Source organism: Solanum pennellii, chromosome 9, assembly GCF_001406875.1.
Source record: "Solanum pennellii chromosome 9, SPENNV200".
Taxonomy (NCBI): domain Eukaryota; kingdom Viridiplantae; phylum Streptophyta; class Magnoliopsida; order Solanales; family Solanaceae; genus Solanum; species Solanum pennellii.
This window is the reverse complement of record NC_028645.1, coordinates 3,182,896-3,200,896: the sequence shown is the minus strand read 5'-3', so window position 1 is coordinate 3,200,896 and position 18,001 is coordinate 3,182,896. Positions and strand designations below refer to the sequence as shown.

Below are 18,001 nucleotides of genomic sequence, written 5' to 3'. Positions count from 1 at the left end.
TATTATTTTATCACTTATAGAATTATACTGAGTTTATTTGTAATATTGTTTCTTTTCTTTAGATCAATATTTAGATTTTGTTTTTATTTTAAAAAATTGTGTAACTATAGCTCTTAAAAAAATCATCTTGTTAGATAATACTAGACTCGAGCTTAATAATTTCCTCGTATAATTCTCATTTTCATAAACCAATTTAATGTTTATCTAGCCTATAAAATCTTACTCTATATTTTAATATTTTTTCATATGAGTTTTAGATAAAAAAATTTAAAGGGATATGTTATTTTTATTATACTAGTTTCGATATAATAATGATCTAAGTTACGTATAGATTAAATCGAAAATCAAACTTATAAGTTATATTCTAGCGGTTCGTTGTAATTGACGAAACTACCCATGCAAAAATAAAAATACTAATTTCTTCTATCAAAGCAAAAATATAAAACTATTTAGCAGTATTTTTGTTTAACGAATTTGTGTTGTAATTGTATGTATTATTATTATTTGCTAATAAATCCGTCTGAAAATCCGGCGACGATGGAAGTAGCATTCACCGGCGACTCCGTCATCGGCGGCGGAGACGGCGGAGGTGATGTGTCGAAATCGCTTGCAGTGATTGCGTGCACTGCGATGGCAATTTTGTATGTTGCGATCTTATATGCTCCGACGTTGATTCTCCGATTACCGCCGCCAGATTCGTTTCAATCGTATTTGATTCGACGGTTCATATGCGCTGCAATTTCATCTGTTACCTCACTTATTGCTTGCTCTCTTCTCCTCCCTGTAAGATTCCTTCATCATGTACTAATTTTATAGCATTTTCTGACCTTTAATTGATTTTTTTTTTGCTGTTGCTCAATATATCGTTTTCTGTGTTGCTATGTTACAGGATCGGAGTAATTTTGTTAATACAACTAATAATTATTATCTCAGAAACTCATGCTTGTTCTGGATTTTTCGGTTTTTTAGAACTATTAATTGAGTGACCATATGAGAAATCTAGCTTATTTAGTTTAGCAAAGCGAAGTGTTAAATGATGCTAAAGTAGGAGCATGATGTCTCCTCTGAGCATTCTGATTCTCTTTGTATGTATGTGTATATTTCCATTTTAATTCTCAGTTAGAATATGTATCATCTCATATGCTACCTCTTATACAAAATACTTAGCTAGCATTTGGACATTGATTTTGAGAGTTGTTTTTGAAAATTTATTTGATATCTGTTTGGCATGATCAAAATCTGATCTTTAAATATTTTGAAGTCCCAAAGAATGGGTCACACCAGTTTTTTTTTTGTTTTCGCGACTTCCTCGGACAAAACTTCAAACTTTTTCCAAGTAAAATGCAAATCCAAACACAACTCCAAATTGTAAAAATCACTTCGAAAACTCATTTTTTAAGTTTGAAGTTTCAACTTCAAAATCTATGGCAAACGGGAGATAAACCATTTGCTGGAAGCAAGGACTTATATTAGTTTTACATTCATCTATGAACGAATTATTGGTTTTGGAGCTTCTCTGCAAAGTTTATTTTACTAGTAACTTCCTCTTGTATTCTCAGTCTAATACAATTTTTCAATCTTTCAGATTCAGTGGGGTAAGTCTCACCTTTCAGGTGTTTATGGCATCAGATTGGATCATATCGTAAGTAATCATATCTGTGCTGGATTAGTTTTTTTTTGCATGCGACAATGCTTTGCATGTGGTTGTTATCAAGTTCTGCTCTTTTATGACTCGCAGATTGAGAAAGGGTGACTGATTGCTGAAATGCAATTTTATGTTTAAAACAGTGGCAAGCTGTCGTCTTTCCTCTTACATTGACTTCCTTAATGTACGCTGGCACCTTCATCCTCAAGATGTTATTGTTGCTAGACTCGGGCCAAGAAGATGGGGGAAATGGAAGAAGCTTGTCAGTTGACAGTATTAAAAATGTTGTTCATGAATTTATTGAATCGATCTCTTCAATGGCGTCTGATATTTCAGCATGGCGTAATTTTATTGTGGTGAGTAACCTTACTAGAATATTAAGCTGGTTACCTTCTCTGTTCACCTTGTTAGTGCTCTTGGCTATCAGATCTTTGTATTATGATCAAGATTTACTTGAATCCTTCTATTTCGTGGTTACGAGATCAATAATACCCTCAAACTTCTGTTATTACTAACTCACTTTTGTAATAGCTTTCATGCCACCATCTCCCTGCATATTTGGTATATATACAGATGTGTTTTCGTATGTTAAGTAATATGACAACTTCAAACTAGAAATATAACAAGTCTTCTGTTTCTTTCTTTTTTTTGATGAGTAATGTATCATTAATAATAAACTCAGTATCAGGAACTTACTGAGAGAGAGTACAACCAAACTAGATAGGAATCCGCTAATGCTGTATGGAGTCCATAAATACATCAAGAACATTCGAAAATTCAGCATTGCGCCATTTTTTATGCTATGAATGCATCTATACTTCAACAGCAAAGAGGTCGCTTCCTTTCAAAACATCTTTTGTTCCTCTCGAGCCGAACATTCCAGAATATGATAAATGGAACAGTCCTCTAAATACTTTCTTTATTCTCTGACTTTATCAACTGCTTTGCAGTTGTTCCACACTTGCTGGCATGGCCCTTTGAATCCCATACAAGTTAAGAAACATGCACCAAACTCACATACAAATTTGCAGTGTAATAGAAGATGATTTATTGTTCTTTGCACAAATAACACCATCAACACAAGCTAAAATGCTCTTCTTTGCATAAGACATGCTTCATGTGCTGCCATCCATCCAAAGCAGGCGACTTTGGAGGGAAAGATCAAAGTCTTCTTGTTATTAATCTCTTTGAAGCAAATATTATGTACTCCATCAAGTTTCTTTTGGTTTATCTGATTTACACTAGCGTCTTTGGCAAAGATAAAGCCTGAGTGGGTTATCATATTGGAGTTGGGGATACTTGAGGTTCTCTCTATGAAGATATTTCCAATTTGCTGCAACATGTTGAAGTAAACCTTATGTTTCTTTCAAAAAAGAAATTACATGGTGTGCATTTTCTCCTTATTCATGTGAAAGAAAAATCTCTAGAAGCTATGATTTCTAAACGTGAAAATATGTTTTGTACTTAAATCTTGTTTGGAAAATGTCCTTTTTAACAGGCCCCACTTACAGAAGAGCTGGTATTTAGAGCCTGTATGATACCTTTGCTTCTTTGTGGAGGATTCAACACCTATACAGTGGTGTTTCTCTGTCCTATATTTTTCAGTTTAGGTAAGTACAAGCTATAAGAATTTCATATCCAGATAAAACTTTCAAGAAATATGAGTTTGACTTGAATATATATTTAGGATTTAAGAGTTCAAGATATTGAATTTTCTTGGTAATGTTACATGTCTAATCAGTTTTTATGCTTATAAGTTGTAATCATATTTCCTGCTAAGAAAGACACTAAAAGCTTTTGCATTCTAGTTGTTATGGTCCTGTGATCTGATCTCGATAGTGACTAACTGGCTCACTCAGGTGTGACATAGATATAATTGGAACGAACACAAGCTAAGCTACTCTCCTATTTTTGCATGGACAATGCGACTGCGCATACACTATTCGACATAGACAATGGAAATATATTTTCATAAAATTAGGAAATTACATCACTATGATAATTGATAGATTGATCCTATGAAACAGAGAGACTCTAAAACATTAGTTAAAACTGTAAAATTCATGTATTTAGTGAAATTAAATAGTATCTTACTCAAAGAATTCAGTTAGGTGATTAATCAGGTGAATTTTAACTGAAGCAAGTGCACATGGAGTATTCAGAACTAACAATGAATATAACAGAAATACATGTGAATAGTTTCCAAGTAATGAGTAACAGAGAGGTATTGTATTAGCTAATATCGGTCTTGAGATCAAAGTATCTACAATGCCCATAATGACTTCTGTAACTTTTTGACTGATCGATTTTAGTAAATTGAGGAACTCATTCACAAAAACCTGAAAAAAGTACTTCCGCAACTATGTTTGGCATTAGAACTACTATTATTGTTTAAAACATGCTGTCAGTGAACTGAAACTGATAATATTGCAGTAATAATGGTCCGGAAATTCCTTATTTCTTTTATATTTGTCAACTTTTGGACTTAAAGATGAAATGTGCTAGAGACCGGTAGGGAAATTCCTTGTTTGTTCTATATTTGCTAACTTTTAGACTTAAAGAGGAAACGTGCTACTTCGATTGAAACTATGGATAGTTTTCTTTTTCATTACCTCATCCTGAGCAACTATTTGTTATCTGCTTGCAGCTCATTTAAATCACTTGTTAGAGTATGCTCAACGAAGCGGCAGCTGGCTCAAAGCTCTTACGGTTGTAGGTATGATCTTTTTCTCCACATGTAATGTTTCTACATCAGAAGTCTAATATGAATGGACCATTATATGATGTTTTCACTGGGACAAGTACCATGGGATTTATGTTTGAGTTTCTATTAGAGTGAGCAACTCCTGGAAAAGTATTATATTGTAGTGGGAGCAACTGCATCAAATCTTGAGCATGGATAAAGCCTATCAGTTTTCTACGTTCTTTCTCTATTTATTTGGACTGGTTGAGCAATTTTGCATTTTTATCACATGGGGCATAGTGATATTCAGCTTGCATGCATACATGGCATGGCACTCCCAAACAACTATAATATGTTAAAATAGCATCAAAGTTGCATACATGACATGGCACTCCCAAACAATTATAATATGTTAATATAGCATCAAAGTTTGAGTTAATAAAGCTTTTCAGTTCACAAGGAAGACGGTCCAAATTTTGCAAGAATTATATGAAAATGTTCCCCTTACGGCTTACTTCTACTCCCTGGAAATTCCAAGTCATGTTCTCCTTCTTGTCTCTGAATCCTTCTACCTACTTTGGTTAATTTTTCTTCTGCCTTCCCGGCCACTCAGACGCTTTCCGTCTTTCTTTTTAGTTTTCTGTGAGTAATTATCATAGGTGATCAACATAGAACTAAGCCACCTAGCCTATCGGATCAAAAACGTGCTTCATTGTTGGTCACAAAATTTGAAGTCAAAGAAAGGGCTACTGAATGTGACTGATGGTATCTTACAAAACTGGGCTTCTTCAGTTGCATATTGATCAGCAAATCCACTCTGTTTTGAATATGTCGAATTATGCTACGCACCTCGAAATGTATGGGCAAAGCTCAAGCAGATGGATCACCAGAGAGAAGCTGGCTCATATCATTTTTCCAAACCTTTAACCACTTAGGGGAGAGATCAGAGAAGTAATAGTCATTGATAAAGGCATCAAGAGGATGCACAACTACAAAAGATAACAAAAAGTTAGCTCCAGAAAGTATCTATGATAGAGTCAGGGAGCTAATAAAATCCAGAAAATTGTCAACACTGTTTACAGGGGAATAAAAATGCCAACTGAATAATCAAGCTTAGCAACTGGCCTTAAGAGTGTAGGTTGAAGTTGAGATTCTACCTTAACATCTACAATTTCTTTCTTTCTCCATATATTTGGATGGATTAAGCAGCTTTGCATTTTCGCACCATAGGTCAAAGTGATATTTTAGTTTGCATTCAGACATGACTTTTATGTTTTCAGGCTTCCAGGTCGGCTACACAGTCATCTTTGGATCCTATGCTTCATTTCTCTTTGTTCGGACAGGTTAGCGATGCTTACACTCTGCTTTAGTCATATGGAAAATCTTCTTTCTCCCTTTATCCAATATTCTTTTAATCTCTTCTTTTATCTGTGGGGTTTGGGGTGGAGACGACTTTTTTAAGAACTTTTAAGAATGCGGTGTAGCTTAGCATATCTTTGGCTTGAGACTGTAGTTTTTTTGAGTACTTGTTAGCATCCTATTACTTTTTGTTCTAGAATTTCTTGACCCTGAATAAGAAATTAAGGCTTGAAATATTTTGAACTATGGTCCCTCCATTACTGTTTCAAACTTCTTCTCTGAGGCTCCACGCTCCACTACTGGGTGAATTCAGAAGAGGGTGGAGACTAGAGGGTGCAATGCCCCCCCCCCCCCACACACACACACACAAACGTTTGTGAATCTCCTCTTTGTACCTCAATAGTTTGTCTTTTGGAAAATGTTTGGAAATCCCTTTAAGATTGTTAGTTCCTCCCCTCCTCCCCCAAAGGAAGTACAACAAATACCAGTTCACTACTTGAGGCTCTGCACGTGCAGTAGGGAGAGAGGGGCTGCTGTCAGTTGATGGAGGATGAGTGGAGGTTAATGTGCTCAATCCAAATTTTTAGTGCTTAGATTTGCTTAATCTGCTAACGTCTGAAGAATTGTTTCTTTGAAGTGCTTAAACTCTAGTTTTACAATTTTTCTTGTTTGTTTCCTTGTGAATGTAAATTTCCGTGTCTTAATTTGATCTCCAATGTACCAAGTTTGACAGCATTGAGTACCAATTTAGCATGTGATGAATCTCTATTTTGTCACAATAGCAGCCCTTGGCAATGAGTTTTCTCCTCGTTCTATTTTTGGTCTATCTTTTATATAATTATCTATACATATATTTACTGCAGGGCATCTTACCGCTCCACTAGTTGCTCATATTTTTTGCAACTATTTTGGCATACCTGTAATATTTTCACGGAGGACAGGTATGTCATTCTTTTCACTAGCTGAATTCAACTGTCTATAAAGGGTTTGGGAATGGGAAGGGTAGAAGGTGCTCATGCATGATGCTAGTGTAAATGTAACGTGTAGACTGTATAGTAAGTCAGGTTAAAAACGTCGATGTATATGGGAATCAGCTATGGAGTTTCACTAAGTTCGTATTCCTTTGATTCATCCGAGTGCGTTTGGTAAGGTTACAGTATGACTTCAAATTAGGATTTTGCTCATAGTAGATGAGATAATATAATTACGCGTGTGGCATCAATCATACAAATACAACAGTTGTCTCTTTTAAGAATAGAAGTTTTATGCAGACTTCGAGATAATATAATAGATTGCATTAAGAAAAGAAGTTTTATGAAGAATAATTTTCTACATTTAACTAAAATGCATGAATATGCATATATGCCACTTCATTCCTAAAATTCCTTCAATAGGTGTTATCTACGGCGAAGCCAGGAATTTCCCCAAGTATGTTCAAGAATGCTAAATATTTAGTATTTACTTACAAACAATATTTGAGTTATATATACAATATAATTTCCGAAGAGTGTTCAACTGACCCCACCCCCTCTTAGGAAACCCGTAGTTGTGCCCCCGGGTGGTAGAACTTCTGACAGATGTCCTTCGAGGTCTCTAGCATCTTTATCACCAAACCAAGCATGTTAAGTTACATATCAGTCCTAGCCCGATTATTTTCCATCTGCATTACCCGATGCTTGTGATGGTGGGAGGTAGCAGTTACCCGATAAAATAGTTGAGATGCACACATATTGACTCGGACCCGAATTTCCCTCCATCAGATAACAATTTTTAGATTTTGGCCTACTTTCCTTGAACATACTAATGATAATTTTTGTTTTTCCTCTTTTATGGTGGTTAGGAATGGTAACAGTGGCATCTGTAGCTGGGTTGCTAGGTTTCATCTGGTTTCTTTTTCCACTCACCAGTCCTCATTTGTACAATGCAACAACAGATAATTGCATGTGTTGGCATAGATATTGTAGTTGGAGCTAAGTTTCTCAACTCCTAGAAGATTTATCAAGGCTAAAAAAAGAACACCTTAATCCAATATGTAACATTAGTAAGATGGAAATTTATTTTCATTTTCGATTGTATTCGTATTTTATTTTTTCGTTTAGACCTTTTGTTTAGCAAGCATATTATTTTGTCCTATGAAAATCTTTAAGGAAGTTCATCATCAATCTAGTTTGAGACATTTGCTTGATATATAGTTTGTTTTTAATTTAGTTAAAAGAAGGGTGGAGTTACCTCGAATTTGTGCTAGTAAGGAGTAACAGAAATCCAGCGTAATAGTCGAGGTGCATATAAGCTAGCGTAGACACTAGAGGTGTAAAGACTGGTGTATTTCAAGATGGGGAGTGTGAATGGACTACAAGTCACCTTTGTTAGGTTTTACCTCTCAACGTGAATTCGAATTTAGTCGAATTTCAAGATGGGTTCTTTCATTTGTTTGAGTATGAAATTGATTAATGAAGATGCGTGTTAATTGATTCAGATATCATGATTATAAAAATATAATTATTAATATTGGAAAATTTTGGGAGGAGGAAGGACATGTTTGAAGTGATGGAGAAATACGTACTTAATTTCAAGCTTGACTTTTTAACAAGATCGCCCCATACCAATGAAAATTCATTCAACAAAATAATCAATGAGTACTCATAAATTGAAAGAAGAAAAATATATGTTTCCCTTTCATTAATTATTAGGTATACGTATGCGTGTAAAAGACTATAACAATAACATATTCGGTTATAATAAGTGGCGTTTAGAAAATGTAGAGTTTAGAAAATGTAGGGTGTGCATAACTGTTATCCTTTCATCTCATAAAAATAAAAAAATATTTTTGAGATATTTTCGATTCAAATAAAACACATAAATATTCTTCTCTTTATGAGTAAGAAATTTGCAGTGATATCACTTTGGAATAAATTAGGATTAATAGCATTTTAATCCATAGATAATTAATATATTTTCTTTGAGCTGAAAAAAGATATGTATGCGTGTATACAAGATAGGGCTGTTCAAAACAAATCGAAATTGATAATTCAAACAGAAAAAAAGTTATTGGTTTGTCAGTATTGGATTATTGATTTAGTGGCTTGATAACGGTTTTGATTTTTTTTATCATCGGGTTATCAATTTTTAACGGTTTGACGGGTTAACCGATAACCTGATTGTCTCAAACACTTGGTTATTCTACAATGTACAAATGTTTGCTTTTGAGTAAGATGTAACTTGGAACTCATATGCATGGTTTATTTGGTTTGTCACCTTGTTTTTAAGTGGTTTTCAATTATTTTTTTTGGTCAAAATCTTAACGGTTAAATCGATAACTGAACCAATAATGATCAAAATCGATAAACCAATAACCCATAAGCCAGTATCTTAATAACGGTTTAGCACCTCTACAAATTGATAATCAATAACCAAATCGATAAACTTTAAAACCTAACTGAACCGACTAATACGCAACCCTAACATAGACTAAAACAACAACATATTCAATATACGCGGGTGGAATATGGGGAGAACAAAGTGCTCGTAGATTTCACTATGTTCCTATCTCGTGAAAGATCGTGGTTATTTTTGAACGACTCTTCATTTTTTTTTGTTGTTTGAAAAAAGATGGTTTTAGGAGAAAGAAATGATGCCTTTTAGATATAGTTTCTGATGACCAAGATTTTCTCAACCAAAGATGACCTAAGTTTTCACAACTATACAATAAATAAAAAAAATTAGAAAAATTCAAATATATTAAATAAGAAAAAAAAGTAAAAATATAAATTGAAATTTGCCATCATTTCTGAGTGATGGGAATGGATAATTAATTATTTATTGGAAGATTTGGCCAATTGTATGTCTGTATATATAATAAGGACATTTTTTGTTTTACAGTCATCATAGCCTATGTGCTTCTGTATTTATTAGCTTCTAGTTTGACTTGTTCTGTAAAATTAAAAATTAAAAAAATTATGATATATTTCAATGAAGTGACCTGCAAAATCCTAGATATATTCAGAAAATGATGATGATGATGAATAAAGATCAACATAATTTGAAAATCTCTTGGATAAGAAATGAAGAAAATTGACTAGGGGAGATAAAAGGTCAAAAATATGTATATTTAGGTATACTTCCAAAAAAAATAATCATTTCCTTTGGTTTCATATTTAATTAATTGTATGGGGAAATGGTGTTGAAATGTAGAGTTCTTGTTTTATTGCACTTAATGAAATAATAAATGAATTTAGGTTTGTAATACACAGTATTTAATTATTGACTTAATACATCAAATTTCTCTTAATTAACTGTATCATTAAAAAATATTTAGACACTCAAAATATGTTTATTTAGATACACTTAGTTTGAAATAATATGTATCTTACCGAACTTTGATGTCTTATATATTTTAAATAAATATTTCTCAAATACATGAAATTAAAATTAGATATAATTTGTTCTAGATAAATTGTATTCAAGCGGATATATATTTGGGGTACATAACAAATCTTGCTCGTCTCCATTTCACCACGCTTCTGACTCTCTCATGTATCGAATATTTCAGATATATGCAAATCACATAACATATATACAAATACATGTACCTAATCACTACTAAGAAAATACTGAAATTAGCTATAAACTTCGTCGATGGTTTGTCGTTATATTGCTCCTAGCTAATGAAAATATGTGGTAAGTGAGAGTAGCAACGAATTATGTTTTTAGCTATAAAATTTATTCATTGGTAATCCAATTCTTTTAAAAGTATTGAGTGTGTATCTACTGTGATTCGCATGTATGTGAAATACATATGAATCTCGCTTGCCTCCCTTCCCATATCTTGCTCCTCTCCCTATTTTTATGTATCTAATAGTAAAAATACATGTATCTAAATATATTTTTTTCAATAAATGGTAGGAAATTCTTCGTTAATGGTAAAATACGTACTATTTTAAAAGTATAAACAATAATAGTATATATGATAGTGAAGTATATCTAACTATACAATTTTTTCTGTTTTAATTCAACAGTTGAACACATAATAAAAATGTTTCTGTTAAACATCTTTTGGTTCGAATTAAATTAAAATATAAAATGTGTGACTCAACTCTCAAGTGCACATTATGTAGATAATTTAATCAATTAAAGCATGCCACCTCCTTTAGTTATGTATATACAAGCTATAAAATCTCATGTTTGTTCCGATTAAGGTTAATGAGTATTATGTATATATATATATTTATTTATTTATTTACTATAATTACAGTATTTATAAAAAAAAATATTGGATTCTTTTAAACCCACAAACTTTTACTTAACTCCGCATGTTAGCGTGATCATTTGCTTATTGTGAGTTAAAGATAAATTAAGATTCCCATATAAACATCTCTTTGTTTAGTTCTTATATGCAATGTTCCATTAAGGTTCTCCGACACTTGTATAATAAACACGTTTTAAAAAATTAAGAAAAGGGGATTCAAATAATTTGAATTGATGCCAAAAAGCCCTATTTTAAAGGTAAAATGATACTTGATACAAGTGTAAAATTTAAATAACTAAAACTGAGTATTTCAAATTCAAATTGATGAGTCTTACTCTGAAGATAAATCATTTCCTACCAAATATCATAAATATTTCTTTTTACGTGATTGTTAAATAAAAATTGTAAAATCATAATAATAATTAAATACAACAATGGCCAATATGAAATTTTCATTAACACTTTATTTGGATCATTGTTACCCATTGTTTCATAATGTATTGTATGGTATGGTAGATACAATGTTTGGTTAGACTGTATTGTTTGTTGTTGTTTAATAACATTTTAATTGTTTGATTTGATCTTATCATACTGTATTGTAATTTATAAATTTACTAAAATATCCTAATTATTCTAGGGTAGGAGGTTTGATTACATTTAAATAATTAAGATAAAGGCTAAAATAGTATTTTGAATATATAATTGGAAAAGGAAATTAAGAAACAATGGGAACACACCAAATTGGTTGTCCATAAAATAGGAGTTTTCATTATTACGTAACAACGAAACTTAACAATACAATACAATACATTTTAAGTAACAATCAAAACAAACATCGTAAGTATAGTAACAATACAATACATTTTAAGTAACAATCAAAACAAACATCGTAAGTATAGTAACGATACAATACAATACAATGGATAACAATAATTCAAACATAGTGTAAGCGATTGCGATTTAGTACTCTACTTTATTTGTGTTGAATTAGTTTCAATTTATGTGACACAATTTTCGACTGCTATTAGGGGATGGTCAATATGACTTGGATAGCATCAGCAAATGACAAGACGCCATGTCATATCTAAAAGGGTTATGGTGGGGCCCTTCTATCTTAGTTATATATAATATTAATAACAATAATAATAATAAAAAGAAGGTACTAAAATGCTCATTGACTTTATAACATATGGTATACAAAAATAAATCTTTTGTATGACGTTTCTTCTGATTAGATCCTTTTTCAACTCACAGAATCTCTTTGATTTGCCAACATTCTTTTTTTATTATTTTTTTCTTAAAAATTAAATAAAAAATTATATTGTATTACTATATTATATAAATTACTATCCCTTGATCGTTCAAAAACTTTTCAAAAACCATCTCAAATTTATAGTTATTGCAACGATTGGAGCGTAAATCATGTCCTTATATAAAAATCACCACTATTTATCATTCAAAAACTTTCCAACTCTACCTCATCTCCTAAACCACCTTCAATTTATAAATGTTCAGCAATTAGAACGTGAATTATGACCTTATATATAAATCACCATACCTTGACATTCGAAATTTTCATTTTACCTCGTCTCCTACTAACTTAGAAACCACCTCTAATTTTAAGTTGTAGTAATTAGAACGCGGATCATGACCTTATACATAAATTACCATCCTTTACTCGTTTCGAAACTTTCCAACATATCTCTGACTCCTACTAACTTGGAACCACCTTCAATTTATATGCATTGTAGCAATTGGTTCGTGGACCACTATACCTCGTCTCCAACTAATTTGGTTACCACCTCTAATTTACAGTTGTTGGAGAAGCGTGAACCATGACCTTATATGTAAATTATCATTTCTTATTGTTTGAAAATCTCGAACTCTATCTGATATCCTACTAACTTGAGAAACACCTCTAATTTTACAGTCGTTGCAAAAATTGAAGTGTAAACCATGATCTAATAAACAAATTATCATCCCTTATCATTAAAAAAAAATATCAACTCCTACCAACTGGAAAACCACCACTAATTTATAGAAAATAGTTGATAAATGAGGAAATTACTCTTTATTAACTACAAACAAAAGGATTAATATCAACTATCACTCTTTTGATAATTGATTTATAATGTTAGGATAAATCTTTAAAATTAGGATAAAAGGCCTCTGTTTTTTTAAAATTAATTTTAAAATTCATTCATTATATTTCTATTTCAAGTAAATTATGCAAAATAATATGTTGTGAATCAAAAGATCACATTTTTGTTTCTTTCATCTTATGCTAACATTATTTATTCCTACATTTTTTTAATTAAAAGACAAACACTAAGAATTGCAGTTAATCAATTACAATTGGCCAGTATCATCACTCTTTTTTAGTAAGAAAAAAAAATTAATTGTTAGCTTTGATAGTAGATTTTTGAATCCGAATAATCTTTGAACATCTGTTTGAACATAAAACTTTAAAAATTTGTCTTCGGCATACTTTAAAGTGGCTAAATACTAGTGTTGGGTCGATTTTCGAAAAAATATTTCTTTTACTCACAAAATTTAAATTTTTGCCATAACAAATATATCTCGAAACAGAATTTTAAATTTAAGCACAATAAAATGAAACAAAAAAGGATAATTAAAGAGAGAAAATATATAAAGGAACCATATTTTATATTTCTTTTATATATAGCTAATAGATTTGCTTACAACTTCTTAGCTCCAAAACAGAACTAACCCCACATACTAAAACAAAATATTTAAACATAGACAAAAAAACCATATATTCCTTAATTCCTCTAAACCTATATAACTTTAAAAAAAAAACACCAACAACCATAACTTCCTACTTTTTTTGACCCCCTTACTATAATACTAATAATATTTAACACCCTCCAAAATAAAATTAAAAAAAAAAAAGTAACATAATATTAGTTCAATGACTAGATTGGACCCCTTCAAATAATTTTTTATTGTTTTCACTTTTTCTTGGATTTTGATGAAGCATTCTTGGATGAAGAACAATTTGTGAGATTAAGATCAGGAATTGAATTGTTTTTTCCTCCACCATTGTTGTTGTTATTATTATTGTTGTTGTTGCTAGGACCAGCTTGTGATAACCTATGTTTTAGTTCACTTAAAAGTTGTTGATTTTCTTGATTCAATAACTCTGCCTTTTTCCTTAGCCTTTCATTTTCAGCCATTATGTAGCAATTTTGCAAGTAGAGCTTTGAGTTAATTCTGTCCATTTTCCTGCAAAAATTAAAAATAAAAAATCATGAGTATGTTGTTCGGAGTCTTGAAAAAATGTATGACGAATGAAAAATAAAAATAGTGCATTTTTGAAGAATTTGACATTGTATCGAATGCTTCAAAAAAAGTGCACATCTAATATTAATGTAATATTAAGGAATTTGAGTACATGTTACTTAACTAACATGTTATAACAAAGTTATAAAAACTAGTGAATGCACTTAGCATTTGTGATTTACCTACAAAGAAGAGTTTGAGAAAAATGGGGGAAAAAAGGGAAAGGAAATGATGATATGCATAGGGAGGGAATTAATGAGAATGTGTAAAAGAAAGTATAGTAGGAGAAATCATTACAATTTCAAAGAAAAACAAATGATCAAAAATTTAGAAAAATAAAAAATTAACAACAAAAAAAGCAAATAGAATAAGGAAAAACAAAATCTACAAATCTTCACACTTTCAAGAATTGGTACTTTTTTTTTCTTATTATTTATTCTTGTTTACCTCACTTGGAAGACAAGAATATATAAAGTATATAACAAGAGACAAACTTCTTATTTACACACACAAAAAAAAAGGGGGAAATTTAATATATTCCCAAGTTGAACATGCAATGAAATTAAAAATAAAAAAAAGTTTGAAGAAGACATATAAACATAACCTTTTGACAATTTTAGTTTATGTGAGGAGACAAAAGGAATAAGAAAGTTTTCAAAAGTTGTAAACTTTAAAAGAGAAAAAAATTGTACCAATTTTTGTGGTTGTGGGGTGGGGGTTGAGGGTGAGGGGGTGGGGTGGATTCTTGATTTTTTCAAAAAAGATTACCTTTTGGTTAGTTATAGAACAAGAAGTATAGTAGCTAGAAGAAGAAAGAAGATTTTGTTTGGTGAGTTTATCACTTACAACAAACAACAACTTATACTTCTTGGGCAGTAAAAACAAGAGATATATATAGTGGAAAAAGTTTANGCATGGAAGGCGGCTTGTATATAATTGTATAGTTGTTGTATCTATAGGCAAGGACTTCAAACCACCTTCTTTCATTCTACTATGGTGTAATGATTACGGATTCACGCATTCAGAATTTGAAATTTATGAATTATTACGATAACTTTAAGTTTAACATGTCACATTTTACGTAATTTTTAGTTTATAATCGTAAGATTTAATTTTACTTTTTATTTTCATATTATATCAAATTAAAATCAGAAAAATAAATTAAAACAGATGAATTTGTAAGTTGCATAAGGTTTAGAAGAGTTATTGAGTTTCCTTGTTATAACTAAGTCATTTTTCGAGTTCTGTAATCGAAATTTTTTCTTTTGGATTTTGAATTATACATGTAAAACTCAGTGACATTCTTGAAATTTTATTTTGAAAATGACTATTTTATGGTGATAAGATTAGAAGTGATCGTTAAATGTTATTTTTGCTCTCATGTATAACTCGTACGTTGAACTCTAAATCTGTTATGAATAATGATTATTTTAAATTTTAATAAAATATATATTAAAATATTTATTAAAATTTACTGATATTATCGATGTATATAAACTTAAATTGAGATATTATCCATATATAGGAAAGGATTTAACCTTGTTCCATTCTACTATGATGATGATTATAGTGTTTTTTTTAGACTAAGGTGATGGAGTCAATTGAATGATTATAGTTAAAGGGCATTTGAGTCTTTCGATAAAAGACAATAAGGGTATTTTTGTCATTTCCTATAGGGATTTGGGCCTTAATATGGGCATTTTGGGCAATTCAAAAGTGTGTCCAATGATGATAGGGGTTTGGCCTTCCAAAGATTCGCAATGATGTTTTGGATTGGTTCGAACCAAGACAGGCCCATCATCACATCCACACCCCCACCCCCCTCTTTTTAATTTTTAATATTTTAATTTTTTTTATTTTGCATAATTCTTCTTTTGTCCTCTTTATAGAAATTTCTTCTAAAACATTCATTGTATTAACTTGACTCATTTGTCATTTTAAAATTCTTTTAATCGGTGTTTGATATTCGTAACAGATCTGATTATGTATGAAAAGTACTACGATATATTAGTAGTAAAGCTCCATTTTAATGTAGTTTCATATTGGATATTTGAACGGAAAATATTTAATTAATTAAGATGATGAAATATCTATCTAATTGAAACTCGATTATTATCTAGATTATAGTTGGTGGTTTTGAGGGGCAAATTTGGAATTTGGAACCTTACTATTGTGGCTAAAAAGAGGTTGTTTGTCTATTAATTTGATTCTTATGTTAGGAATCAAAATTGGACAAAATAATGTAATTTTTAAAACTAATTACATTCAATAAAGATTAAATAATATATATACGTAACGATGTGATAAGATGATCGAAATTTTTTATAGAGAAAACTTTATTATTTTATAGCTATTTTACTATGTACCTGAATAAGATGTTTTTAAAAAATAAAATAAAATAGGGAAGTATGTCATATGTGTTCACATTTTTTGAAAGTTTATTAGATTTCGAATTATACCGATAATTAAGCTAAATTGCGTGAGTGAATTAATATTAAGCATGATAGTGTTTTGTTTTTTAGTTAGGTAAAAATTAATGATAATAATAATTATAATTATTTCTGCCAAGGTATCATAAAGTAAGCATTCTTTTTGCCATATTAAGTGTGATTAATTTGAAATAATTATGAGATTTTTAATTTTACAGATGGACTAACCTCATGGGTTATGAGTGCATTAACGTGAAAAATGATTAATTTTTTTTTTATGGAAGCATCATATTCTTTTTAATTTTTTTTCTCTTGTCATTCATGTTAATAATGTTTTGGTTTAATATTCCCTTCTTTTTGAAATCAAAAGGTTTTTTATCGTGAATTTTTACAAAGGCCAAATTTCTTTTACTTTAATTTGATTAATCATCGATTTTGATATTATTTATGACATTATTTACTTTAATCTACTAAGTTTAGCAATGGACGCTCCATTTGTTAAAGAAAATTTTTTACTTTTTCGCTTATATGTTTGGGTCTCGAATCGATAATAATTGTGATAGTAAAATTCAAAGCTCAGTTAATCAAGTGTAATTTTAGAATCTAAAAAAATCTTCACGTACAAAGTCAAATCTTGACCGTTCAAGTGAATAGTATTAGCGAATCAAATATTTAATTATTTTAATACTAGTTTATGGCAATTTAATCTTTTTTATTGGAATACAATCAGTAAATGTTGAAAAAATATCAACATTGCACTTGATTAAACCAAATTATGTTAATGATAAATTAAAATAATGAGTCGAATCCTAAAAAATTTCTGGTTTTAATTTAATATATTTTGTATATTATTATTTCATTAGAAGAATTAAATGTTTTTTTTGTTAATTGTTAAAAAGAGTAATTACTAGTTAGCTAAAGAGGGTTATTATGTTTTTTTTTTATGGGGCTTCTGGCCTTATTTATTGCAAAGTGTATTTGTTCTGAAAATACTAATGATGACAAAACCTATATAGCTAAAATAAATAATAATGGCATCTAGACTTACTGTTTATTATTATTATTATTTTTATAATTATTATTAATAATAATACTACTAATAAATAAAAACCCTCTGCTTTTTGCAGCATATTGAAATTAATTTAGTGTATTTTTTTGTTATAATGATTTTGGTTTCATAAATGAATGGTAATGGCATCATTCATAAAAAAAAAAGATTTGCATGGCCATAGATGTCAAATGGCATTCATTTTAATTGAATTGAGTACACCCCCCCATCCATATTCATCATCACTTTCCTATATTTGCCTATTAACTACAATTATTCACTTAGCCCC

At 30.5% G+C, this 18,001-nt stretch overlaps 2 protein-coding genes across 6 annotated transcripts; one reads left to right on the top strand and one right to left on the bottom strand.

The window, feature by feature from the left end:
• Nucleotides 1–458: 458 nt before the first annotated feature.
• On the top strand, nt 459–7,872 carry LOC107029701 (CAAX prenyl protease 2). The gene is made up of 8 exons (XM_015231140.2): nt 459–783; nt 1,586–1,642; nt 1,789–2,001; nt 3,144–3,255; nt 4,293–4,361; nt 5,609–5,671; nt 6,551–6,628; nt 7,528–7,872. Exons 1-8 carry the CDS (start codon nt 490–492, stop codon nt 7,659–7,661), a joined length of 1,020 nt encoding a protein of 339 aa, XP_015086626.1. The 5' UTR covers nt 459–489; the 3' UTR covers nt 7,662–7,872.
• Nucleotides 7,873–13,578: 5,706 nt separating this feature from the next.
• Nucleotides 13,579–15,092, bottom strand: LOC107030700 (protein LITTLE ZIPPER 3). 5 transcript variants are annotated; one of them, XM_015231964.2, is made up of 2 exons: nt 15,004–15,092; nt 13,579–14,178 (listed from the first exon to the last, which is right to left on the bottom strand). In XM_015231964.2, exon 2 carries the CDS (start codon nt 14,172–14,174, stop codon nt 13,905–13,907), a length of 270 nt encoding a protein of 89 aa, XP_015087450.1. In that variant the 5' UTR covers nt 14,175–14,178; nt 15,004–15,092; the 3' UTR covers nt 13,579–13,904. The 5 variants fall into 5 exon arrangements, with proteins under 5 accessions (XP_015087450.1, XP_015087453.1, XP_015087451.1 ...); XM_015231967.2 differs by lacking the exon at nt 15,004–15,092 and adding an exon at nt 14,928–14,981; XM_015231965.2 differs by lacking the exon at nt 15,004–15,092 and adding an exon at nt 14,840–14,922.
• Between the last annotated feature and the right edge of the window lie 2,909 nt (nt 15,093–18,001).